The following is a 27690-nucleotide window of genomic DNA, read 5'->3' as shown; positions in this document are numbered from 1 at the left end:
AACTATTTTTAAATGTTTTGTGAGCTAATAGAACTAAAGTGTTGGTTATTGTGTTTTACTTGAAAAAGTTCTATGCCTCGAAAAATAAGGAGTTACTAAAGGGTTTTCCAATAAGAGGTGTTATTTTGATATTGAAAGAAAAATGCTATTTTTTAATATAAATGATCGGATGCTTATTTCATTATAAAGGGGAAGGTATGCTGTTAATAGTGGAAAATAACATCAGGCAAATGACCACCACGACCACGCTTACAGGACAATATCCTTTTCATGAAATTTTCCATAACCGAATTGCAAAGTGGCTGCCCTATGTCCTCGATAGTCTCACGAATTCCATCTTTGAGGTCTTGAATCGACCCTGGGCTGTTGGCGTAAACCTTCTCTTTCTCGTGGCCCAAAAAAAAAGTCACAAGGTGTTAAATCACAAGATCTCGGTGGCCAATTGTGATCACTTCTTCGAGAGATAACAGGGTCCGGAAACTTTTCCCGTAAAAGATCAATGGTTTCGTTGCTTGTGTGGCACGTAGCGCCGTCTTGTTGAAAATAAACGTTGTCCAGATCAATACCATCCAATTCCGGCCATAAAAAATCGTTAATCATCTCTCGATAGCGCAATCGATTCACCTGTAACACCTATTATTGGAAAACCCTTTACATGCAACCGGTCGCTGAAATGCAAATGCAGTTTTTCATTGACGAAGAGTATTAAACGATATAGTAAATATAATAAAATTGTTTAACGTTATGAAACAGAAGGAGGACTAAAAATAGATTTGAACTATTATCAATTATGTTCTGATAAGAATACGAATAGGCCGATGACAAAAGCTTAATTATTATACTCTGTTGCTAATTATTTATATGAATATACCTACGTGCTACAATTCGCATACTGTTATGCTTCTCATTTTCAAAGCTTATGCTTATGCACGGTTTTTGTTCATTAGCCTTGCCAGCTGTTGTGCGAGTACGAGTATATACCTATGTGTATGTGTGTATGTACATACGTGTTTAAATGCCGAATATTTGATTAGTAAAGCTATCATAAAAATGAGTATGTATTTTGTGTATAGATATGTATGCGTGTATGTGCGTATGTATGTTGGTATTTGTCACTTATTTGTTTATAATTTGAGCAGAAGAACATTACAATGAATATCAGCATTCTAGCATACGGTAATAAAACTGGCGTGTCTGCCCTGTATTTTCCACTATTTAATTATTTTACCCCTCACGGGTTGCTCTACTAGGCATGGCTTTTAAATAGCGAGCACCGGAACGATCCGGATTTAAATCTGGCCAAGTATTGTCACTTCAGCAGTATTCCTTAATAAATTTCGGGGAATGTGTTATGTTTTTACAACAAAAACAAAAATGACGAGATTGGGGCTGAATCCAAAAGTAGAGGAGGCCTAAGTGGCCACACCAGTCAACGCAGTAGGCGACGGTCGCTGTAAGTGCGAAGGAATTTTGAAGCCTATCTCACCCACAACAAAAAAATACACTTGCGCAAAAGTGCAACTACCAGCTACGGCAATCCAATCACTTAAGATGTATTTTTGGTTTCTTTCTTTGTTTCGAGTATATCAAATGTTTTGATCCACGTATCGGTCGGCTTACCACATCAAAAACGGTTTACAATATGGCCTGAAAATACAAATCTCCACCTTTTAGACCTTCTAAATTAAACAACCAGTTACTTACGCTGTCGTCAGAAGTCAAGTATCTTGGTATAATACTTGACCCGAAGCTCTATTGGAACCGAAAATCGAGTTAAGAAGACCAGTGCCCCACCGTCGCCATTAATGTCATTTTACACTTACACCCCGTTACATTACTTCAAGTTCAATCCATTGCCACTCAGACCGCTATTAGGTTGAAGTAGGTTGACCTCTGGAGGCAATCTCCCCATCCGCAAGCTACGTTTTGAGGGCTGTGCTAGGGCTATCTTTTCAAGTAGGCTGGATTGGAAGGAGAGTGGTGTCTGCACGTACATAGGTACTTTTGTTTTCAACGACGGATTCAAGATGGAATCTGGAATTGGAGCGTAGTGTAGTCTTACAAAGCTAGCAGTGTTTTTCAAGCAGAGGTCTTCGCGATCCTGCTTCGCAAAATGCTTGGAAATCCCTGTTGGGAGGGAGACATAAATATATTTTCTGTTAGTCAGACTGCGATCAAGGCCCTGTGGTCGCCATGTTACAACTAATTCTAGTCAACTCCCGTAAGGAGGAGATCAAACGTCTCGAATGTGCAGAAAACATTTCTCTTATCCGGGCTCCAGGGCATAATAACATAGAGGGTAAAGAAATTCCCGATAAGCTTGCCAGGATTGGGTCCACAGAACTAGTTTCAGTTGTTCTCATTTCAGACATCCGTGTCCCCTAGACCATTGTTAAATTTCTTTTTTAACAAAGCGAAAGGCAGATGGAGTTCTATCTTATAGTGTGCTGTCTCAAAAACACTTTGGCCCCAGAACGACAGAAGTAGGACGCTTAATGTGCCCCGCCATTCAATTTCCAAACTTATAGCGGTGTTGAACGGCCACTGGGTGATCGGAACGCATGCGAAGAAGCTTGGACTTCTGTATAACCCCATTGCAGAAGCTGTGGGGATCCAGCACCGAAAGAGACTGTTGAACACTTTCTCTGCAAATGTTCGGGTCTGGCGGCTAGGCGCTTGAGGTTCCTTAGTGAGCCTTTCGGGGATAGCCTGAAGCAGCTCTCTAGCCTAGATCCCGTTTCTCACCCCCACTACGGTCAATTCTACTAAATTTCCATTCTCGCTAAACTCCCTGAATGAATAAGAAAAAAAAAAACAATCAGACTTGTTGAACGACCAGACATGCGAAGCGTGAAAACGGCATTAAAGCATTCTTCGTCAAACGTATAGGGTGTTTTTAATATGGAATTTGTCTGTAAGATCATTTTCTGTAGACTGAAATAAAATAAGTCATCCTCAAAACGGCGAAGGAACTGTTCAGCACTATTTTGAACAATGAAAGATTCGCAAGGGGTTCAGTGTTAAGTAAATATGTCTGAAATGGAATATGTGGATAAATATGTATGATATATGGAAGAGTCTGAGGTTCTATGCTCCCGAGTAGAGTGAACAAGAAAAAAATGTATGAAATCAAAATAAAATGCTTTATAGCGTCCGTCTCGTTATTTAATGGCCACACCTTGTTTATTTCCTCTTTTATTTTGTGTGCTTTTTGCGACATGTGTACATAATAAGCATTGTAGGCATGCATATACATACCTATCCAATTAAAAGCAATGTTTACGAAATACTTATATATGAATGTAGTTGGTTTGTTTGGGCAAATTTATGACTTCACTTTTGACACTGTTACTGCGAGCGAAGGTCACTCATCATTTCCCAAATCAGTTTCTCCGAAGACACATCTTAAAGAGAAGCGTAATTCTTCAACATTTATCTTCGGGGTTTGTTTGCTTTATTTGAAACAAAGTTGGTTAAATTTTAAGCTGCAATTATTTACTTTTTAACACACACATTTTACATTTTTTATATTACTCAACTCTGTATCTGTTTATCTACTTTAGGTGATATGACTATTGGCTCGGCTTCCACTTGCAGCATATCTCTGAATGGTAGCGGCGTCCGACCGATTCATTGCACCATCTATCGTAGCGAGGAGAACGAAGTGACAATCGTACCAGAGCATGACGCCCGCATATTGATTGACGGTACGAAGATCACACAGGAGACGAACCTCACGCAGGGTGCTATGATCACCATTGGAAACTCGAATTATTTACGTTTCAACAATCCAGCCGAGGCCCAAATGATGCGCTCAGCGATGGGTTCGAACGAACGTATCTCAATGCCACAGATAGACTTTACCCAAGTGCCACGACGTGATTCCACCAAAAGCCTTAGCTCGAGCAATGGCAGCGCAGATGCACGGCAATCGCTGGCCATTGATTCTTTCTACGAGGAACATATCAGTCCTATGTCAAATGTACAAATGTCAATGTCAATGGGAAGAGAGTCCATGAAGAATATATTGGGTAGCAACAAATCGTTATATAACAACGTGGCTGCGGCGCCAATCGACATTAACGGTTTGCACTGTCCAAAGGTCTTCACAGCCGACTTGGTGACTGTGAATATGCCCGCAAAGGATGTGTTGGGTCAGAAGTATGCGAACTTCGCAAAAAATTTAGCTGAAAATCATCGTGCAGATAAGAATGTCACTCCTTTGCGTAACAATCAACTAAATAACAGTATAAAGGGCAATGTCCAAAATGTACCAGGAAATTATGTTAATATTCCGAGCACATCGAATTTCATACAGAACACAAACACAAATGGAGGTGGTGAGTTTTTGGCAAAGGTGAATAATACGACACTGTTACGAAGCGCGAGCGGTGCGAATCATCACAATGTGCCCGCTTATGATCGCTACCCGAAACCAGGCACTTATGGCGGTCTGCAAATCTATCCCATGAACGGTGTGAATACGGAAATTAATAGCAGCTCAACAAACTCCTCGCCGCTGCATCGGTCGCAATACGAGAGTTCACCGAGTATGCAACGGAGGAATCTGTCAACTCTTAGCAACTCAGAGAATGAACGCCTTGAGGATATGCTGAAAATATGCACCGAATATTCCGATCGCCAAAATCAGAGTTGTGCCGCTTCACTTACTTCCTCGCCTATAGTTCAAAACCGGATCAAGACGAACGGTTCACTGCCACGTGACAAGAAGTCACCCTTCTACCACGAGCTATCCGGTACGCAGCTTCAACAGTCCTTCTCGGGCAGCAATAGCAATCTCAGCGTCAAGGCTCATAACGGTCCAGTATCAAGCTCATCTGGTTACGAGAATGTTCGCTTGGTTGGCCAGAATAGAGTAGAAATCGGTGGTCAATCTCAAGGCCCAAGTTCACCAAAGACTGGCTACGAAAACGTGGTGATGGGTAAATATGTGCCTCAAAGTCCACGTACCAAAATACGTACCACTTGTATGTCGCCGAAGAAAGAGCATTCGTTTGTTAGTGTATACGGTCAAGCGCCTATCTCAGCAGTGCCACCACCTATCGCACCTAAGCCGTCTAAACATAGTGAATATGAGCAACTTATCAAGACTTTTGAGGAGAAACTGAAATTAGAAATGCAGGCCATCGAAGAGAGCAGTCGTTATCAGCCGACTAGTGCTGCCGCCAAAACCGCGCCGTCGTCTGCTGAACACTCGCCAGCAAAGCGTGCAAACAAAAATATTAACAATCTCACGCTGAACTTGTACGAGTCGAACTCGTTGCAGAATTCACCTAAGCTGCAGAAGAAACCAGCGCCAGCACCGCGAATGTTTTCAAAAACAGCTCTGATGAGCTTTAACAATAGTGGCGCCGCCAAAAATGTCGTCATTGCTGGTAGCGGTGCTTCTTTGCAAAAAACATCTGCCTCTGCCAGAAGCGAAGTGGAGGCATCGAAAACAAAGCAGATTTTGGCTGACACTGAAGACATTGAGCAACTTAAGCAAACCAGAAAACAGTTGGTTGTAAGAGTGCAGGAGTTGAAGAATGAAATATCGGAACTGCAAAAACAGGAAGCAGAGGAACTGAGAGAGGTGAGAACTCAAAATTGTACATTTGTGAATATGTGTAAGTGTTTTCGATGTTAATGGCTTTTGTATTATTACAGTTGGATATGGAAAAGGCACTAGTGACTGCCGAAGTAAATTCAGTGGGTGATTCCGTTGGTGAGTTGGAAACGCAGCTTGAGCTTTTGCAGAACAAAATTCATCGTTTCGAGGCACAAAGAAATGCTACTCGTGTCATGGAGGAGAATCAGCAAGCCAAGCTGAAGCAGTCAATTGAAATGAAGCAGGATCAAGTGAAGAAGTGAGTAGAAAATGTGCAATTTAGCCTGAGTACAAACATATTTTTTTACATATTTTATAATTTTCGTTACACAGATTGAAGTCGATGTTGCAGCAGAAACCAAGTAATGACTGCCTGAAAGAGGAACTACACAATGTAAGTGAATCGCTGGAAAATGATCGCAAAACATTTGAGGATCTGGAATTCCAGTACTTGGAAGAAGAATCCGAGTGGCACGCCTATCGCGAGGAGTTGCATAATGAGGAAGCGAACTTGTCGGCGAAAATAAAGGAAAAGCGCATAGAATTGCAACATTTGGAACGTCAGGATTGGGGCAATACTTCAGTGCACGCGAAAACATTAAAGTCCAAATTAGTGGCGGCATGTAATGCACTGAAAATAGAGCAAGAGCACCTAAAAGCGGTTGAGAGCAGCATTTGTGACATTACCGGTGAATTAAAAGTGGACTCGTCCGACGAAGATATCAGCACCGCATCTTCAGCTTCACCAATACTACACAACAATCTTGCCGCAGGTGTTATGTCCCAGTCGCTTTTCGGTTCAGCCGAACTGCTTTGCCCCAAACGCAGCAGTGACGATATAATGTCAAAGAGTGTGAATGAGAATATGTTCTTCAATAATAAAATTGAATTACCAGCTCAAGCGCCAGTCACAAGTACTCCTAAACGTAAACAACTTTATGTCGTCGATATTGACGATGCGAATTTGTCATTTAGTCATTTTGATGCAGCGCCTAGCAGCGAAGGTGGAAAACACGGCACACAGAATAATGAGCAAAATGCTGAACGGGTTAAGTTTAATCTTACGCTGGGTAATGATGACTTCGAAGTGAATCCACTGGAACGTCGGGTGCCATCGCAGGACGACATTGATCGTATATGCAAGGTGACCAGTAGCGCACCCATTTCAACAAAAGGCGCCAGTACGAGAATATTTGACAGTATCAAAGAAATCGAACGGAATCGCCAATTGCTGCTTGCTCAACAAGGTAAATACATTTTTTTATGAATTCCACATATTTCTTATTGTAAAAATTTAATTTTTTTAAGGTCATCACGTGATTGAGCATGAGCGTCAAAAAATAATTGACTTGAAGAAGAAGTGCCACGATGAAGCACGCGCTCAATATCTGCTAAAAATGAATAACGGCGAAATCGAGTAAGTACTGATATGTGAGTTAAAACGTTTAGCTTTTCAAAAGTGTACACTTGCTGTAGATTTCGAAGACATTTTTGAAATACTTTTTAATGATTACTACTAGCAGAGGTCGGCGCCATAGCCTAGTATATTTGCACTCTGCTACCATTGGATTTGCCTCGAATTCAATGCCCATTCTGAACATGAAATATCAAATGATGGTAAAATCTTTTTTAATTGAGGTCCTCCTCAGGAAACGTTAGTAATAAGCGAATAGATGAAGCAACTGGTATTAATAAAAATATGCTGGTATTGGTAGCGCTGGAAAAGAGCTGCCAAAAAATGATATTTGCAGTGCTCGTACTCAATTAACACCCTTTGTGTTCTCGTTTTTTCAATGCTGTTGTTGAGTTTAGACTAAAAACTAACAGTTAAAGGGTGATCAATTTAGAGCTATCGGATTTTAAATTGGAATAAAACAACGAAAATTCAAATTGATTGGGCAATCTTTATTATTTTTGTGTAGAACCATTCATGACATTTGTTTTTTAAAGATACTCCCTTTCAAATGCAAATGCACCGCAATTCGGCCATGATGCCAGTGATTCCTCCAGCCCATAGGCCGCACCAAACGGTTTTTTCCAATGAATCGTAATTGCTGTTCTTGAATGCTTCGGGTTGCTCTTCAGCCCAAATGCGGCAATTCTGCTTATCGACGTAACCATTGAGGCAAAAATGGCCCTCATCGTTGAACAACATTGGTCTGAGCGCGCGATTACGGCTTTTCCTAGAGCGTCGAGGCGTAAGTCTTTCCATGATAAAATGTCAATGAATATTGAAAAAAAGTATGTATTTAGTTTGACAGTAGTCACGCGTGATCTGTCAAAAAACCCTATTGGAAGAAGTACCTCCAATCTGATCACCCTTTACAAGTTGTGTGATTACGATGGTCAACACCAAAAGAGAATTCGCAAAGTTGTAGCAACTAAAGTCTCCCTATATGAACGCGGTCTAATGAAATACTCTTGAAAGAGAGTTGGCAGCATTCCGCTGCAGCTGCTTGGAGGGGACATTAAACGGCAGATCCCTCTACTTGTAGGACAAGTTCAAGACGCTTCCACAAATTGGTATGATGCTGTGTCTAACCACATACATACTTATGTATAGTAATGGCGGCTTAGTTACTGTTGCTTTTCACATTCGGTAGAAGAAAAAGTTTAACGGTAAGCAGTAAATAGATTTGAACACATTTGAAAGCAGTTTTTTTTTTTTTCTATATACTATGCAGTCGTTATTACTTTTGCTTTATGAAAAAAAAACACGTCATTTTCCGGCTTTCAAACATGTAGGAATTCATTGGGTGACGACAGTGCTGCTGCATTGTCTTCAATTAAAGCAACGTTTGTGTGAGTCTGCGTGCGAACTATAGAAGTGGTGTACTGCTCCATTTCGAAGTAAAGTTGCGTTGATTAAATTCAATTAGCTCGGCATTTATGCGAATAATGCAGAGACTCCACTTGTTAACCTCGCATGACATTTTTAGTTGCAGGGAGTAATAATTTTTAGATACCCATGAATGAATGATAGTTGCATCAAATGAGTGATCGCGATTGCATGTCTCCGTATCTCACCGTAATAACTAAAAAAATATATTATTTGTTTAAGAAATGTGTTGTTGTGTTTGTTTCTGTAATTTAATAAAAATAATTCCCAAATATTTTTGGTGGGTGCTGCAGGAGTGATCGTTTTGTATGGATCTAATTTCGGGCATCTTCCCTTATGTATACTCGAGCATCGTTCACATTGTAATATAATTGTAATCTAAATACGACCATTGTAATGAAAATACGACCTGCTTTGTGGGCGCATAACTTGAGAGTAATTAACTTTGTTATTCAAAAATTAGAGCTGGTAAAGTATAGTAAAATATGCTTAGGAGCAAATAGTCGACAAAGTGGAAATTTTGTGCAAATCAGCCTTAGATTTAGATTTATTGGAGGTTAGCACTTCGACCCCATAGTCTTTCCTTCCCACGTGAGTCGGATCTATGTTAATGGAACGACCTGGATGTATATCCGGTCAAGGACTGTCACTCCAGAAGAATTCCCCGTAATTGTATTGGAAATGCTTAGGCTGCTACAACAACAAACTCATGGTCTTTTGTGCCCTCTATTTATCACAGTATCTCATCCTGACCCAGTTCGCTTACTAAATGTACGATAGAGCTGGGTTGGACTCAGCGTATGTGCCTTCTTCTTCCGGCTGCAAATGGCCGATATGTCTCAACCTTCTCCGTGCTATAGCACTGCATTCAAGGAGAAAGTGTATTGGAGTCTCCTGGGATTGGTCACAGATTTGACAAGAGTCAGCAAATATATATTTATTATTATTTTTAAATTAGTTTTAGTCTTAAATGAATTATGTAAAAATGGAATCGAACATTTGCGTTTCGTAATTCTTGTACTGCAACTTCATAAATGTTAAATAAATTTCTTCATACATATGTATGCATGTATGTATATATAAGGCTTTGCAAATACATATTTACATATGTATGTACTTATACCTATGGACCCCATTTTTCAGCGAAATCGAAAGTGGGCTTAAAGATTTACTTTTTTGCGCTATGCAAGTTTGATGGGCGCTCTCGCGTATTCACCAGCTACTGGCGATTTTTCTATCAACTGACTGACTCATGATTTAAGAAAAAAAACACTTACTTAAACGTTGCCTCACCCACCTTAACTCTCTCAAAAATGTCAACAAATGTTCGTATCTCGAATTTTTTGCTTCAGCGATAACGTCTTTGATTGTATTGGCGTGTCCGCATAAACATATACTTGCATATCTATTTATGTGCATATGTACGTAACATATACATACACTACACAAGCTTAATTCATACACTAACAATAAATGGCAAGCAAATAAAATAAGACATTTGATATTTACTTTAAAAATCAAATATGTAAGCCCGGAAGAGATAGACATACCAGTAAGGAACCGGTTATCAACACAAAAATTTTGAGTATTACAAACAAACCATTTTTTTTGCCGGCTGCTTGCTGCCTTAACTTTTTTACTTATTTTTTTAAGCACACGCGTATTTCAGTAGGTCACAACTGGGCTAAGTTAATCGCTGCATAGTGTACTTTGTCACAAGACGCACTGCTTCATCGACTGGAACACTTCAGTCAGACGTAGCCGCATACATAAATATGCACACATATAATATATACATATAAATGTATACAGGCTTGGCCAAAAGTATTAGGCACCCATTAATTACTGAATTTTTCGTTTTAAAAGGTGATGTTTTTGATCTCTTATTAATAAATCAGTACAAATAAAAGGAATTAGTGATAAGAACATTACCAATTAGTAGGGCCAACCTTTGCTTTGATAACATGCTCTGTGGCATACTGTGTACAAACATTGCACAATCGGCTGTACTTAAGGCGCTCCACTCGTGAATTAAAACATTTTTCAGCGCTGTTTGCGATGTTATGCTGTGTTCCTTTATTTAGCCCATCTGGTTTAGATCTGGATAATAGTGCTGACCACTCTAACAAAACAATGTTATTGTCTTTGAATCAAGTCATCGTAGTCGCTGATTTGTGACAAGGAGCATTGTTTTGAACTCCTGAATTGAACTCTATCTAAATTAGTGTTGCCGAAAATGTGCGTTAACGAAGGTAAAAGTATGCTTAACAGAGGGTACCACGCAATCTGGATGGTATTCTTCGGCAACCCCTCGCCCCGCGAAAGTGTTCCAAATACCTGTAGGAAAGAAAAAAAAAATCGTTTTATAAGATTTGTAATAGATAAGCTATGGTTTGGTCTTTTAAAATGATGTAAACTAAGCCTCTCTAGAAATTCGATTCATCAGGCCACAAACCACAGACCATTCGACCAATGCTCCGTTGGTATCGGAGAGCCCTTTTTTTTTTGAAAACCACGACTCTTTTCGGGCTTTGCAGCCTTTTAAAACAACTTCCAGAAACTTTCTTTTAGGTGTTCGAGCACTAACGGATTTTCCAATTTCTTCCGAGAGGGCAGCTGCAAGGTCAGAAGAGACTTTTTTACGATCTTTGAGAGACTCGCATAAGTTTTCGGTCTTTCCATGCACTAGTGAAGCGTTTTCTACCACTATGATTTATTATGTTTGGATTTAGTCTCCGCAAATCGCTTAATAGCAAATTTCGACTGCACAGCGCAAACATCCCACCAAATTGGCAATCTCAACCTGAGACTTCCCTTCCTCACTTAAAACTACTTAAAGTAAAGTATTTACATATATCCGCTTGGTAATTTAGCATTAAAGATTATTCAAACATTGGCTATGAAATTTAAAAATATTTTAAGTATACCTTTAACAATGCAACTTTTTAGACTTTACGCGCCATATAATTTATTGTTGTAATCAAAGGTTAAATACACTACTGACACATTTGTAAAAAGCGGCGGTCTCTTTGATAGCCATATTTCAAATTATTTGTATTTTAGTGGGGTGCCTAATACTTCGGCCCAGGCTGTATATGCACAGGCATTGAATACAAGTAAAAACAGCTGTGCAACCAAAGCAGGCCCTGAATTGGCCCACCAACTACATGCATATATACAAGTGTACCTATGTCTCCACGCCTTATGGCAGTGGAATGGAATGTGTGCACATTCGTGCAGTGGCAAAAGTTCGACTAATTGAGAGTGGATAGGATAGTGCGAAATTTGGACTCAATCAGTAAACCGCTTATATGTAAATCAGTGTTCAACTTCGGTCTCACTGGACCTGCGGTGCGATCCGGCGCTCAGTTTTAAATGCTGCAGTGACTTATCATTTAATCGACTCGAATATGAATTTGTATGACTGCATGCACAAGCAGTAAACGAGGTTATATTCGCAAGTGTAAACAAAAGCCATTATGTGTACGATGATGAGAGCGCATCTAAAAATGTAATAAAATTATGTCATAAGACGATAACAAAAAAATAGTTTGTTTTGCAACCGCAAGGTCGCTTCGCGTACATTTGGTTCAATTTGCGAGTGCTCGATTTCAATGCACGGTAAACATTTCTAATAAAGCGCAGGGCAAGAGCGTAAAGAGCTTAGACCGATCATAAGCTACATACTTTAAACAAAGGATGTGTATTTGTGTTGTGTATGAGTGCGTGAATTCAATTTTTGGCACGAACCACCGCGCTATCGGACTTCTGCGCTTTTGTGCTTTTTTGTGCGCTTTTTTCGTGCCGACTAATGTTAATTTTTTTGATAAAACTTCTTATCATTGAATTTTTTTATTGCGCTTGTTTCTATGCGCGTGTGTGTGTGCTTTTATACTTTATCATTCACTCCAAAGTCAACAAGACCTCTACAATCACATAGTCACTAAAACAAAACAACCAAAATGTATACACACTTACACATATATGGACATGTGCAAATGTGCTGTTGCTCTATATTTTATTAGTCCCAAAAGGTACTAATCGAAAGGTGCTCACAGAAAACGCTTAGTGCCGACGGTTCTGCTTGCAGTTAGGAATTGATTTTATAGCCTAACGGTTTGGATACTTTTGTCTTACATATATTCTTTTATCAGATATGGACAAATTTTGTGGGTTGATTTGTTGGTAAGATATCTGTCATAACTTTTATGAATATTATAAGTTTCTTACACGTTCGTATAATTGTATTAAGTCATACATTTTCATTGTTTTCATACTGTTTTTTTTCTTCTTCTTTTAACAGCAATAACGACAGCAACTCTCCGAGCAACGCAAATCAATCTGAAATGCGAGAGCTACAACGTTTGGAGAGCGGTGAGGAGACTGTGTGCTTGACTAAAGATAGCAAAAGAGATGCAAATTCATTGCAAAAGAGAAATTCGTCAATTGGAAATGGAAAAGTATTATGTGCGCAGAGCTCCGCTGTTGAGAGTGTAAATAATATGCCAATGGACAAACCTAGTCAGGTGAGGATCATTTGTTATCATTTGTCGTATGTACAATATATCATACATACTGACGTAAATATATCACCCGTTTGCTGGAAGAGTGCCGTAATCAGAAAAAGAAAACAATATTTTTTGGAGATAAGTTTGTAGAAATGACAGCCGGCTATAAAAGAATAAAAACTGTCTAAAAAATAAAATAAAAAGTGTGTTTGAACTAAAATTCACAACTTTATGCTGGTTCCTAATATTTTGGTTTTAATGGATTATGGTGTTCTTCCAGTCAATGCGCAATATTTACATATCATACGCAAATATCTAAAAATAAGTTCAAGCTAATTAGCAAGTACTCTTAGCACTTTTTGTGAAACATATTTATTCGTATTTCGGCTTACCAACAGCGTAAACTCTCGCAATGGTTTCTGTAATCGTGTAAATTGTTTTTGATAGCAAAGGTTTTAGATGAGATTATGAGATTTATTTTCAAACTACATTTAACCACAAGTCTGCAAATCTCAACCAACTTATAATACAGTTTGTCAAGAAAATATTTTTACAACCAAAAACATTCACTATATCACTTTTATGTTGTTATTTTTTTATGTTTTAATTATGATTTTTGAAAAACCACTTCAATATAATTAATTTTTTGCGTGTTAACTTACAGCATAGACAACTCTCTGTAGTCTGCTTTTCATTGACTTAATTAGTTTAACTAAGTCATACACGCCAACAACTTTTCCCCATTCTTCATTTATATGTATACTGTAGCAACTCATTTCTGTTCGTCGTACTTCGCTTTCCTATCTTTCAAGTGTATCCACAAATTCTCAAAAAGATTAAGCTCTAGGCTCGGGAGCGGTGTATTAGTACTCTGTCGCAGTTATGAATTAGCCAAGTTTTTACGTTAAGTGCCTTATGATTCGGTTCGTTATCTTGATAAAAATTGTAATTTATTTCCTTCAAACCCAAATTTATACGCTGTATTGTGTAAGTGGAACCGCAAAGTATTAAGATATTGCGTTGCATTCATGTGCCAATCAATAAAAACGAAGTGTCTAACTTCTTTGCAAGAAATACAGGCCCATACCATCACCGAAAGTTTACCTTACTTTGTGGTTGGTGTAATATTTTTTCTTTGTTCAAGGCTTTTAAGGTTTGACGCCACACACTATTAGGCACCTCGTTCCCACAGCAGTCGGTTCTACGTTACCGAAACGACCCAGACTTATATCCAAGAATTTTCACTCCAGAAGCATTCTCCGTATATGTATGGGGAATGTTTATGCTGCTACAACAACAACAGCAGGCACCTCTATAGTAAAGGATAATTTTCGTCTCGTAAAACAAAAATAATATCTTAACGTGAAATATGACTTATGGCATTTTTCTATATTTACTTGTGAGCGCAATGTTTTTTTTTTTTGCGCAACTTTTATATTTTATAAGCACTCGCGAACAGTTTCTTGCGATATATCAACTCCACACTCCAACTTACTTTCATTTGCAATAATAGCTCTTGTTGATATTTAGTGATAATTATAATTTTTTCGATTATTTAGCGCGCAATCTGGTCACGTTATCTTTCTTCGCCCCGCTAATTATATTTAAAGAGTTTGTCTGGTCAAGGAACGTGTTTTTGATATACCATGAACTTGTTTCCCTCTTAAAAACTATAATAATAAAAAAATTAAAAATATTCAAAATTTTAAAATTAAAATTTTTTTTTTAAATTCACAACTTAATTCTTCATTTCTACAATAAAACCTAGTTTGTAAACACATTTTATTGATTTAAGTGGTTTATTCTGTATTTTTGCTAATTTTTAAATTTCTTTACAAAATTTGCAACGAGGATTCTGTGGTATGATAGCTCAACGGTAAAATAAATGATGTGAAATTAAAAGGAAGATTGAAAAAGAACATTTTCTCTTTTGTAAAAACATTCTTTTGACAAACTGTTTATATGTATGCACATATGTATATGTTGGATATAGGTCATTATCACAGTTGTACCCAGATAGTCCATTACTGTCCACCCAAGAAATTTACTAGCAGTTCAAAATATCATTCATCCGCTTTTGGACCCCTCTTCGATTTAATCATAGTAGCGTAGATTTTTATAAATAAATTTCAAACTGAAATATATATATAATATATATACATATATATATATACATAGTTAGCGCATACACCCTTTTTGGGTGTTTGGCCGAGCTCCTCCTCCTATTTGTGGTGTGCGTCTTGATGTTGTTCCACAAATAGAGGGACCTACAGTTTCAAGCCAAATCCGAACGGCAGATATTTTTCTTCATTTTTGGCCTTTCACCGAGATTCGAACCTACGTTTTCTCTGAATTCCGAATGGTACTCACGCACCAACTCATTCGACTACGGCGGCCACTTTATACATAGGATGCTAAAAAAGCGAACAAAGTAGCAAATGGATGAATAGATTTGGAGATTTCACGTTTTAAAACTTTTTCTTTCCGCAACTCTTTAACAATTCCGGGATAAGAACCGAGAGAAACTAAGCCTGTTTTGCTGAAAGTTGGTGTACTTTTTATTTGAGTTTTTTTAAATGTTCTTATACGTAAATATGTTCGTACATGTTTGTTCTGGCCTCAGAATTTGAGGCAGTTTCTACTATTTTCAAATACAGATTAATTAATTTTTCTACGAAATATTTTACGCTGTACGTACAAAATATTATTTGTTTACACTGAAAATGCGTAAACACAAAAAACACCCGTACTATACCTATGCACATTCATACATACATACGTAAATGTACGTATGATATGCCATATGTGCACAGATATGCCATTTCGTAAAAATAAAACGCTGATCGCGGGCTATCCCACATACGATTCATCATCCCATTTATGTGAGAAAATACATTTTTCAAATACACACATACACAGTGACGTAAATAAATGCCTGTACCTTTGCATGCGCTAAAAATACGAAAATGGAAAACACTTTTCGCCAAAATATGGTAATAAAAATTACTACGCATCCATTCATTCATAACAAGCAGTGGGCAAAGAAACAGAACCAGCGCAAATTGAGCGCACGGTAAATATTTACTTCCGTCAGGCGGTCGTTAAACGGATTCTGCGAAATTGCATTTCATTCGCGTCTTCGGAAGTTGAATTATTATTTTATTATTGAAAAGTATTACTGCATGCGGTCGTAATTGTTATATTTATGAAACCGTTAACAAATATTAGATGGCAATAATAACACTTTGTTTAATGTTTAATACATTTTATAGAGATAGGTTAAGTGGGATGGAAGTGTGTGCTATATTCTCTGTACTATAATAGTATTTATAAAATGAGCAAAAATGCCTCAATTACTTTTCGGTTGCATCACACTGCGCTGTGAATTTAATAACCTCTTCAATATCTTGGAATTTTTAAATTTAAAATTAAATTAATTTTTTTAAACCATGTAAAAAATTATGTGTTAAATTAACTACCTTTGATATCTATCACTTTCCCATACATGGGAATGCTGCTGGAGTGACAGTCCTTAGCCGGATATATAGTAAATCCGGGTCGTTCCGGTAACGTAGAACCGACTGTCCGGTTTATTATAATACTGAATAGTCGATTAGAGCATGATTCGAAAAGTTCATCCGTAATTGTAACTGTATTTATTTATTTACTTGAAATATAATTATGAATAATCATATGATAGATCAAGGCAATCACTACATAATAGCAGAGACTAAACTATATTTTGCTTTACCTTTTCTAAAAATCGTGAAAATCATTGATTCTACCCGTTTTAAGCCGAGTTTCTCTCGCATTTTTTTCTGTACGTTGCCATCTTTTCTTCCCATGACACAAGTATAAGTAGCTAGAAACTCCTTTTCCATGAAACATTAGATTCGCTTGATAAGCACCACTTGACGTTTCCCTATTCCAGATTTCTTGTAAAATAAAATGTGAAAATTATAAATTCCAGGCTTATGAATTTTTTCACTTATTAGGTTCTGTTTTCGAACCAATTTGAGGTTATTAAGTGAAGGTGAATTGAGTCACAAACTTAACTCTTTCATTACTATTACTGCATTTCAAAGAATCAAACTGTGGTTTCCAAACGGCCCCAATTTGACTCTTTACTTCTCGAATGTACTGCAGGTAATTGCCCACCGCTTCACTACTTCAAAAGCATTTGCTAATTTTCGTTTCCATGCCTCACATCAAGTGCAATTGGAGAGGGACGTAAATTATGAATTTATTTGACCTTCAACTGGCAGATAACTTGCGAAATTGTTAATTAGCTTCGAATTGTTTTTAGCATTATTTACTATTTAATTAATGCGAAATACCTTACTATCTAAATTTTAATAGCTATTTTAAGTAAACATTTTTGTTAAGATTGAAAAAGCTATAACTTTTACTAAAAGTGCCTTTATATTGCGCTAACAAATTTAACACTTTCACGCTGCAGTTTTAGTGGGTGTACCTAAACACTTCTCACGGCTGTGGACATTTTCGTACTAGTGGAGGCGTACATACATATGTACATTCATACACATGTTTGCCTATTTTGTCATATTGAGCGTGAAAAGGTTAAGTGAAATGCTACTTAATGATGGCATTTTGTTAAAAGTGCCCCCTACTTTCATAAAAACATAAATATTGCATAATATACTCAGTTGTACGTAAACATACAACTACCTACTATACTTACATATGCATGTATGTATTTAATTGCATGAAAAGACGTGAGCGTCCGGTATTTGGTGGGCGATATCGCACGTTTCAAAAGTAGGGGATGGTCATGATATCTATGAAACTAAAACAAAACTCGCATATATGTTGCATACTGTCAGCGTCAAAAGAAAGTGGACACCACATATTGATAAGTTTTGACTATTTATATATTAATTTTGTATTTTCTAAATGTTTTTTATTAAAATATAGTTCATGCTACAACAGGAACCATATAAAGAAAAGTTTGGAACTTTGTATAAAATTTGTAAAAATTCGGCAAAACTTAAAAAAACTTATTACTTAAAATTTTTAGAACAATTTCGGGTAATGTTATTTTATAGCTCATTAAATTTTGGTGCAAATTAAAGTGCAAGTTTCAAGTAGTTCAAAAATCGCGTGGATTTTTGACAATTTTTTCTGGATGTTTTCTTGCATATAAAAAATTGTAGAGTAGGCGTTAAATGAACAAGTTCACAAGATGCAACTAAAAAAATTCTCAAAAATCAAAATTTTGACCTCCTTGAAACTTTAATTTGCACCAAAATTGAACATTTTTCAGAAATTCTGAGTAAAAAGTTTGAAATTTCGTTGAAAAAACATTCCCCATACATGTACGAGGAGTGCTGCTGGAGTGACAGTAGTTGGCCGGATATATAGTAAATCCAGGTCGTTCCGGTAACGTAGAACCGACTGTCGGGGGAATGAAACTTTGCTTTATATGGTTTTTGCTGCTATAAGAACTGTGTTTTTATGAAAGAACATTGAAATTCAAAAGTAAATAAATAGTCAAAACCTGTCAATAAATGGTGTACACTTTCTTTTGACGTTTACTTATAACATACATATGTAAGTACTGCATTAGGGCGGTTGACTTGTGGGAGAGTAACATCGCATATGAAGTATAGTAAAAATTCTAAACGTGGTATAGGAAAATATGTAAATTTTATAATTGACGCTTTTTTGGGGGTGTTTGACCGAGCTCTCTTATTTGAGGTGCGCATCTTGACGTTTTCCACAAATGGGACTTACAATTTTACGCCGCCTCCGAACTATATATGATTTTGTTTTTATGAGCTTTTTTGAACCTGCCGAGGGGCGACCGCTATTAGAAAAATCCTTTTTCTATAAATTGGTGCTTCGAGCACGGAGATTCGAAACTACTCCTTTTCTAAATGGTAGTCACGCACAAGTCCATTCGGCTACGGCGGCCGAAAACAGAAAATAACCTAAAAAAATAAAGTATGCAAAACGTACAAATTTGTCTAAATTCATTTAAACTGGTACATAATTTGAAGGTGCTGAATTCAAAAATTAAATCTTTGATTTCCAGATTTTGTGGGGAAAAGGCTTTCAAGATTCAGGCTATTTTGCAAACAAATACTCTTAAAAGTTTTAACTATCATTAAACTTTCTTGTAGAATCCAATGTTTTGAAAATGAACGATTTGTTTCTATTTTTAAAATGTCGGTTAAATTAATTTAAAAAAAGAGTACCCTAATGCGAAACTATTTACGTTTTTCAAAACATTTTACGTGTTAGTCATGAGTGCGAAAAGTATAAAAATTGAAATGGAAAATTGGCCAAATCCGAACGTAACATTTTACATAGATATACATATATATGTATATGTATATATGGTAAGCATATGTATGTGTGGATGAATGAGAAAGCGCGCCATTTCCATTTCTCAGATAATTCACATGCTGTTACTCATCAGAGAATAATTTTAAATAATACGCCAATTTATCTCAAAGGTATGGGAATGCCCAGCAGTGATGGAAAAGTTGGCACTGCACATGCAGCGCTCTACCCAATATTTCACACCTAATCGGTACTTCAGACACATATTATTTATTTTAGATACAATTCGTAAGGTGATTGTTTATTTTGCAGTTATGCAAAGTATTTCATTCTAACGCCTTATGTTGTACTATCAAAATTCTAATTTGACATATTAACTCCCCCACTACACTCAAGCAAAAAGATCCAAGCACTCACACTACTGCATACCTAGGTGCCTGTCAAAAAAATGAGAAGAAAAGGAGTGGTTTCATGAGTTGTGGCGCTACAGAAAAAGGGAAGCTTTTGTTGATCTTAAGTAATTATTTCTAAATATAATGAATTAATTGCTATACCTATTCAAGCACGTAATCAGGAGTTAGAAGGGACTGAAATGATTGTTTTGCATTACTTCTTTGGAATAATTTGCATATAATGTTCTAAGAAATAAATTTATACACTAAGATTGAAAGTAAAAAGGGTATTTATATTCTAATAATCTATGGCAAAAACGTAAAATGAAAATATTTTATTATTTATATACCTTGATTTTATATAATTAGATACGAGTACAATTATTTCGAATCGAAATTAAGTGAATTGTTAACGTTTATTCTTCATCACTGATGCTCAGATGAGTACATAAAGGGGAGTGCTGGCGGAGGGAATTGTTCTGTTGCAAAATTTGTAGTTGTTGTCTCCTGCGTTTGGCTCACACTTCTCTGGACAGTGTCCGAGATCTCCGGCATTGTTGAGATTTCGTTACGATGCATAAATACTTACATATGTATGTACATTTTTGTACAACTTATTTTAAATACTCTTGAATTTGCGCTGGGGAAATGATTCTCATTTCAAATAGCTAAATGATCGCACAAAAATCCGAATTTCAGTCGTTCCAAAGTTTTCAACGCGAGTCCTATGTACGCAGCGCGCAAAAGTGAATCAATTTAATTAATATTCAAAAGACATAAATGACCAGTACAAATTGTATAGTTGGACGTTCACATAAATAATTAAAAATTCAAAGTCTAAGGCAAAAAATAAAAAAAATATATATATTGTACATTTTGTATATATACATAAGTAAAGGAATATACAACAAAAATTAATCATGTCAGTGTGGATGAATTACGTGAAGCATCGACATGCTGACTCAAATAAACGCTATAAAACAGAATGTTATTTCCAAGTAAGTGTGAAATATGAAATAATAATAAAATTATGAAATTGGAAAGACAATTAAATTTATCGCTACTTGTACAAATAAATATTTGGGGGTAGAATTTGTGGTAAATACTATAGGGGTCGACCCTCCGTGCGCGTTTCTGTCATGAAAATTTTTCGTGAAAACCATTTGTCATTCGGAGTCGTGATAAAAGTGTAGGCTCGGCTATTTGTAGAAATATTTGATGGTAAAATTCATAAAAAATACTATAGGGGTCATCCCTCGGCAGGCAGGCGATCCTCCGACCGCGTGTCTGTCATGAAAAAATTTTCGTAAAACGCAATTGCCATCCGAATACGGGATAAATCCGACCAGGGACTGTCAATTCAGCAGTATTTCCAAACAATTTTTGGAGAATATTACTTATATATGCTATTACAACAACAACAAAACAACGAATGCCCACACCCAATTACTTGTTCATATACCGCTCATTTACTTTGTGTTTCTACTCATTCAATAGTGCCATAATCCAAAAAACCAAAATATTAAGAAAAACGGATTCAAAGCACAATTATCAAATACACGAACAAACCTTTTCAAAATATGTATGATATCCCAATATCCATTTCTAATTAAGGCATGTGATTCCCTCCCTATTCACACAGGTGAAGCGATTTATAACGCAGAGCTTTAGACAAAAAGTACTCACATTCCCACGACAGTCGATTCTACGTTACCGGAATGATTCAGATTTATATCCGGCCAATCATTTGTCACTCCAGCACCTTTCCCCGTACATGTACATATGGGGAATGTTTATACTGGTACAACAATACCAAGAGCAGAAAACTGTAGACCATTCCCGCGACAGTCGGGTCTACAACAACAGTCGGGTCAACAACAACAACAACAACAACAACAACATATTTTAGCTGGTAATAGCTTCAAAATTCAAACGAATATAAAGCGAGAATGCAAAACAAGCATGAATTCCGAACTTTAGCGTCTGACAAAATATGTCAAAAACATTTCACTCAATACTTTCAAGAATTGTGGCTGCTTTATAAGTTTTTCGGTTGTAACTACGGCATTGCATGTGCAGTTGGCCGTTAAAGGGAATTATTAAAAACGATAATGTACCCATGGACTATTTACTAACTAGAAATCCTTATCGAAAGATCTATACGTTTGAAAAACAACGCGTAGGATTCGGCAGTATATTGTTGTAGTAGCATAAGATTCCCTATAGATGTACAGGGAATGCAACTGGAGTGACAGTCTTCGGCCGGATATCAATCCGGGACGGTCCGGTAACGTAGACCCGACTGTCGCTGGGAACGATGATACCTTGTATTTTAGATATTTTGGTATTTTTATGAATACATTCAGTATTCCCGAGCCTGATTAGAGAAACAGGTGCTTAAGTTAAAAATGAATTTTTATTATAAGATAACTAAAATATAATTTTCCATATTATTATTATTTATTATTTTTCATTATTATTTCGTTTCTAGTTTGGTTTTCTATTCATATCATTCCAATATTTTTGTACAGAGTTTACCTTAACCTTCACTTCACTTCATTAAGGGGTTACATACAGTTAGAAAGCCGAAAAAAACGAAATTTCCAGAATTTTTTCTGAGAAAACTTTTAAATGTATTGATCTAAAAATTTGTACAAATATTATGTTATCTTTTGACTGTATTTTAAGACTTAGTATTAGTAAAAATATTTATTTGGAAAGGAGCTACAGCTGATCTCCGGGAGCTCCTCTCAAAAAAAAAAAAACGTTTTGCGGTGACCACTATATCTCTGAACTGGATCCTTTGAAATTAAAAAACCAAACAAATTTCGTTACAATAATGTTAAATCTAGTAATTAATCGAAGGTATAAGCAAAATAAATATTTTGGCCTTAAATTGTTTAAAAAAAAAAAATTACCGATCAGAAAAAATCTCGATTAATTACTAAAAAATATATTTAAGAAGCTTTTATTAAAATTTGAAACTAATCGGCTTAGGCGTTTTCGAGTAATGTTGGTCACTGACTTTGAAAACACCGTTTTAAGAAAAACGCGTTTAAAGTTTGAAAGCGTAAGCACTGCCGCTCCGGCCCTGTACTTCTAAACACTCTGAAACGCCTTTTCAAATTTGCGTGTAACTTCGAAAATATTCACCGGAACGATATTAAATTTTCTGTGTGTATTTTTAAATATATGTATGTACATTAAGAAAAAAATCGATTTTTTTTTTTAATTCTAACTGTATATAACCCCTTAAATATAAGTTTTTATTATATCACTACTAAAATATTATTTTCCACATTCTTATTATTTATATTTATTATTTTTCAATATTATTTCGTTTCTAGTTTGGGTTTCTATTCATATCATTCCAATATTTTTATACAGAGTGTACCTTAACCTTCACTTCACTTAGTTTTTCTTTAATAATCAATCAAGCTACAGAAGGGGCAGGGCCAACCGTACAATTTAGGTTGTTGTTGTTTGGCCGTTTTTTGTGGCGCGTCACTTGGAAATTATAAACCAAGGGCTACTCTATAAAATAACCAGTTTCACTAGAGCTCTAGCAAACGTTCGAAAAGTATGATACCTAGCAAATTTTTTGTTGTATTAACATAAAACATTCCTGTTCTTTCCATTCAGTGCTTAGAGGATTTAAACCAGGGTCGTTCCGATAAGGTAGAACAGACTTAGGGCGAAACTAAGAACTCTAAGTAAAAACTGTATGGTCTCACCCACCTGGTTATGGCCAACGTTGTTACAATAAAAAAAAATTTTTTTAATTTCTTCAGGACCCACTCTAATAAATGTCTCTAAACTTTTAATAAAATGACTTGACGTTCGCAAATTTAGCTCCTAGAAAAATTAAAGTTTTTTATTCCGATTCATTAAGATGGACACTAACCTACAGCTGTGAAAGACTAATTGCAAATGCTTAGAATTTTTTTTTGAAGGTCCTCAGATATCTGCCTATTCATGCATATACTGTGTGTTTGTATGTAGGTGTTTATGACATTCGTAAAAACTGCCCATTTGTTAGCGCAGTCATTCTTATCCTGTCATCTATTTAGTATAATGCGTTGGCTGCAACCCAAAAAAAAAACTATAGTGATTAAAATTATCAAGTGGCTGTGCATAGCTTAGTTGTATATTAATAGCTCGCCGAAAAGTGTGTGAAGAGCAAAAAGGCACATCGCTCCCTACCTGTTAGTCAGCACGTTTGCGATTCTCAACTGAATATTTGTAGTTTACTCGTAACAGCTTTGTATGTGCCTACACACATTCATACATAAGTATTTATTAATATATTTAGTATATAAGTATGTAGGTGTATTTTTCTATTTTTGAATGAAATCATCTATAAATAGCGCTAAAGTGAAAACCCTAAGCATATTGACATTTGCTATTTTCTCTTTCTTTTAACAAATTGCAGCAACGTCACTCACAGCCCGAGTTCGTAGACACACAAGTGCGGCATTCGCGTTCCAGTCCGCGCCCACTATCGGAAGCCAACTCGGAATTGAGCTGCGACCTGTTGGACAACGACCACAAAGGTACCTGCAAGTCGAATTTCGAATTGTCCACAGCGTCGGCAAATGCAGCAGCCACAGGCAACCTTATCTGCTCAAGTGAGCGTGTGGCCAGTGCCGATGAGGTGGCCAACAAGCGTTCGAGCATCAACTCTAACGAGACGACGTCGGGCGGCAGTGCCAGTGGTAGCGGCAGCGGTAGTGCGCAAGGCGAACGGAAACGTGCACTGCCCAAGCATCAGCGTCCATTGACACGTTACCTGCCAATATTTTCACCGGATCTGAACCTGCGCCATCACATCGAGTCAGCTGGACACCAGATTGCATTATGCCCGCACGTCTTTGTCGATGCTTTCAGTTGTCGAGGGTGAGTGATCGCGCGCGAATTTTGCAATAACTTTATTTGATTTGTTTATACGAATTTGTCTAAAACTGCGCGAAATGTAAATATTTACAGTTATTTGCATAAACTGGGTGCAACATTTCATGGCTGGGCGCGACGATGGTTCGTGCTTGATCGTCAACGCAGCGCATTCATCTACTACGCAGACAAGTCGGAACGGAAACCCAGAGGAGGTGCATATTTTTCGGTGAGTTTCGAATAAATCAGCAAACTATTGATTTTCGATTTTGATATTCACAAAATATGGTAAATATGCTTAAAAAATAAACATTTGGCGAGAAGTGTTACAAACTAGCAAATGGGACAAAATAATATTGCGTTGCTGGTAGTTTAGATTTGGTAGCTGACGGCGATAGCTAACGGCCATATTTCTGATAATCCCATTCCTTGTTGTCCAATGGGCACACCTGGCGCGTTTTGAGCCAACGTGAAATGCAATGGAAGTGAAAAGCATGATTACAAGCGCCCCAAGCGACTGTGCATTCCTCCTTGGTGTTGGAGCAAAGCGGATTTCCCTGGCAATCAATGCAAAGATCCATAATTTGATTGCGGCAAATGGCACAATTGTCGACGGCTACGTCCCAGGACCAGAGCGCCTGCGCCTGCCAGTTTTTCACGACGAAACGCTTTGCTTGTGGCTGCGTGTTGCTGCAGGACGGCACCTCATCGGAGAACTCTTCGATGTCTTGAAATTCCTCGGCATCGGTTTCATCCACTTCCATTTTATTATTGGACATATTGAAGGATTTTTGGACTACAACGTTTTAGCGAAATACGATTTCCAATGAAATACAAATGGAAAGGTTATTTAGTGGAAATGAAAATTTTGATGAGAAACATTTTGATGAAAAACATTTCATTTCGGTACAATTGACAAGTTGCCTGATTTTTCTACAGATATGCCAGAGTTGTTAAGGAAGATACTTCGTTTCTTGAGTACATTTAATTTTGTGTGGGTGTAGGCGGTCGCCGTAGCAGAATGGTTGGTGTGTGACTACCATTCGGAACGTAGGTTCGAACCTCCGTGAAAGACCAAAATGAAGAAAAACTGGCAATGCCAAACCTCCGAGTGTATTTCTGCCATAAAAAAGCTCCTCATAAAAAATATCTGCCATTCGGAGTCGGCTTGAAACTGTAGGTACCTCCATTTGTGGAACAACATTAAGACGCACGCCACAAATAGGAGGAGGGGCTCGGCCAAACACCCAAAAAGGATGTACGCGCCAATTATATTTACATATAATAGCATAATCGATCGAAACCGCTTACTCCGCTTGAAAGGGGAGTTCAGTTGTTGTTGTTGTAGCAGCTTACTTTAAACCCAGTCTGTGTGGTGTGGTCGCCGGTCGTCTTCGTCTAACTCATCTAACGGTAGATCAGAAATACAGTCTGATTATTTTTTTTATTGGTGATTGAACCCCGATAACGGTATTCGGGGGTGGGGCGTTTAAGAAGGTAGTAAGGTCCACCCGATGAATGCCGTTCACGTTTGTCTGTATACTGTCCGTCCCAGTATTCGAAAATGTATTCTGTCCTAGATCTCATCAGTGTCTTCACGACTACTTGCTTAAACATTATACGTTTAGAATTGAATCAAACTGGGATTTTATCAACAATAAATGGCAGACTAACGGTTTCCTACTTGTTTAAACTAAAGCTATTTAAACCAAAAGCTATTTTTATGATTGGATTTTACCGTCGTCATATGCAAGACTTTTCGGATCCCTTGACTTTGAAACGACTCTACGTCTCCTTAGTTCAAAATCGACTATATTGTTCATTAACATGGAACCCATTCTGCCATTGCCATATAAATAAGATTGAAAGAGTCTAAAAAGCTTTTGCTAAATTTGCGTTGTATAAGCTGCGCTGGCCCAAAGGTCTTCCTATTTATGTAGGCAGACGAAAATTTATTGGACTGCAAGCTCTTGAAGATAGACGAATCTATTGGGTTGGCAACTAAGTAATTGCGGATTTCACTCGTAGATGGCTTCAGTTCAATTTTTAGATTTGCAGACGTTTTACAAATGTAAAACACATTTTGTTATTTGATAGTTGGCAATTCAGCTGCCAATCAGTAAAAAAAGTTGTTTGATCGGTTTCGTTCTTTGAAAAATGGAAAATCAAAAGGAACATTTTCGTCATATTTTGCTTTTTTACTTCAGCAAAGGGAAAACCGCAACACAAGTTTATAAAAAGTTATTTGTTGTTTATGGTGAAGAAGGCTTAAAAGAACGGCAGTGTCAAAATTGGTTTGCCGAATTTCGTTCTAGTGATTTTTCACTCCACGATGAAAAGCACTCTGGTCGTCCAATTGATGTTGATGACGGCCCAATCAAAGCAATAATCCGGATCGTCACAGTACAACACGTGAGATTGCAGAGAAGCTTCATGAATCACATACATCCATTGAAAATCACTTTAAACAACTTGGCTATATGCAATTATTGGAACTTGGTTGGTATGTTTTGCCACATCCACCATATAATCCTGACATTTCACCATCTGATTACTGTTTGTTTCGATCTTTACAAAACTCCTTGAATAGTAAAAATTTCAATAATGATGATGTCAAATCGTTCCTGATTCAGTTTTTTGCTAATACAAACCAGAAGTTTTAAGAGCGTGGGATTATGATGCTGCCTGAAAGATGGCAAAAGGTTATTGATCAAAATGGGCATCACAGAATAAAAGTATTTAATTCCATGAAAAAATTGTTGTTGACTTAACAAAAGCATTCGACCGAGTCAAACTGCAAGATGTTTTGAACAACTTGGCCAAACAAGGTGTACCAGCAGACATTCTTACCGTCATTGAAAACCTGAACTGTGATTGCAAAACAAAAATAAGAATAGATGGAAAATATATCATCGAAGTTCCATGTGCAAGCGGAATACGAGAAGGAGACTCGCTGAGCCCAATACTCCTCAATACAATAATAGACCAAATAAGCCATTCAATCAAGACATTAGATGGGTATCGTCTTAATAACATGAGCATACGAATTTTATGTTATGCAGATGATGCCATATTAAGTGCGGACTCTGAAGACAATTTGCAAAGATTACTACATAAGTTTGTAATATAGTTACAGCCAAACAGTTT

General features: G+C 37.1%; 2 protein-coding genes across 5 annotated transcripts in view; one reads left to right on the top strand and one right to left on the bottom strand.

The window, feature by feature from the left end:
* The window catches only part of LOC129239590 (pleckstrin homology-like domain family B member 2), a 92305-nt gene that overhangs the window by 62753 nt on the left and 1862 nt on the right, over positions 1-27690 (top strand). For 3 of the 4 annotated variants that reach the window (XM_054875200.1, XM_054875198.1, XM_054875199.1), the window contains exons 4-10: positions 3564-5593; positions 5668-5867; positions 5942-6855; positions 6917-7025; positions 12751-12973; positions 24086-24549; positions 24640-24772. In XM_054875200.1, coding sequence (XP_054731175.1) covers positions 3564-5593; positions 5668-5867; positions 5942-6855; positions 6917-7025; positions 12751-12973; positions 24086-24549; positions 24640-24772 — 4073 coding nt within the window. Of the gene's footprint in view, positions 1-3563; positions 5594-5667; positions 5868-5941; positions 6856-6916; positions 7026-12750; positions 12974-20337; positions 20652-24085; positions 24550-24639; positions 24773-27690 lie in introns of those variants that run through there. The other variant, XM_054875201.1, reaches the window with a different exon arrangement.
* On the bottom strand, positions 24800-25470 carry LOC129239593 (RING-box protein 1-like). Its single transcript, XM_054875204.1, has one exon. It carries the CDS (start codon positions 25320-25322, stop codon positions 24942-24944), a length of 381 nt encoding a protein of 126 aa, XP_054731179.1. The 5' UTR covers positions 25323-25470; the 3' UTR covers positions 24800-24941.

Source organism: Anastrepha obliqua, chromosome 2 (assembly GCF_027943255.1).
Source record: "Anastrepha obliqua isolate idAnaObli1 chromosome 2, idAnaObli1_1.0, whole genome shotgun sequence".
NCBI classification, from domain to species: Eukaryota; Metazoa; Arthropoda; class Insecta; order Diptera; family Tephritidae; genus Anastrepha; species Anastrepha obliqua.
This window is presented reverse-complemented; position numbering and strand designations above follow the sequence as displayed.

Bases quoted from the DNA above. Each gene is read 5' to 3' on its own strand.
- LOC129239593 (XM_054875204.1), bottom strand. From the start codon at position 25,322: ATGTCCAATAATAAAATGGAAGTGGATGAAACCGATGCCGAGGAATTT.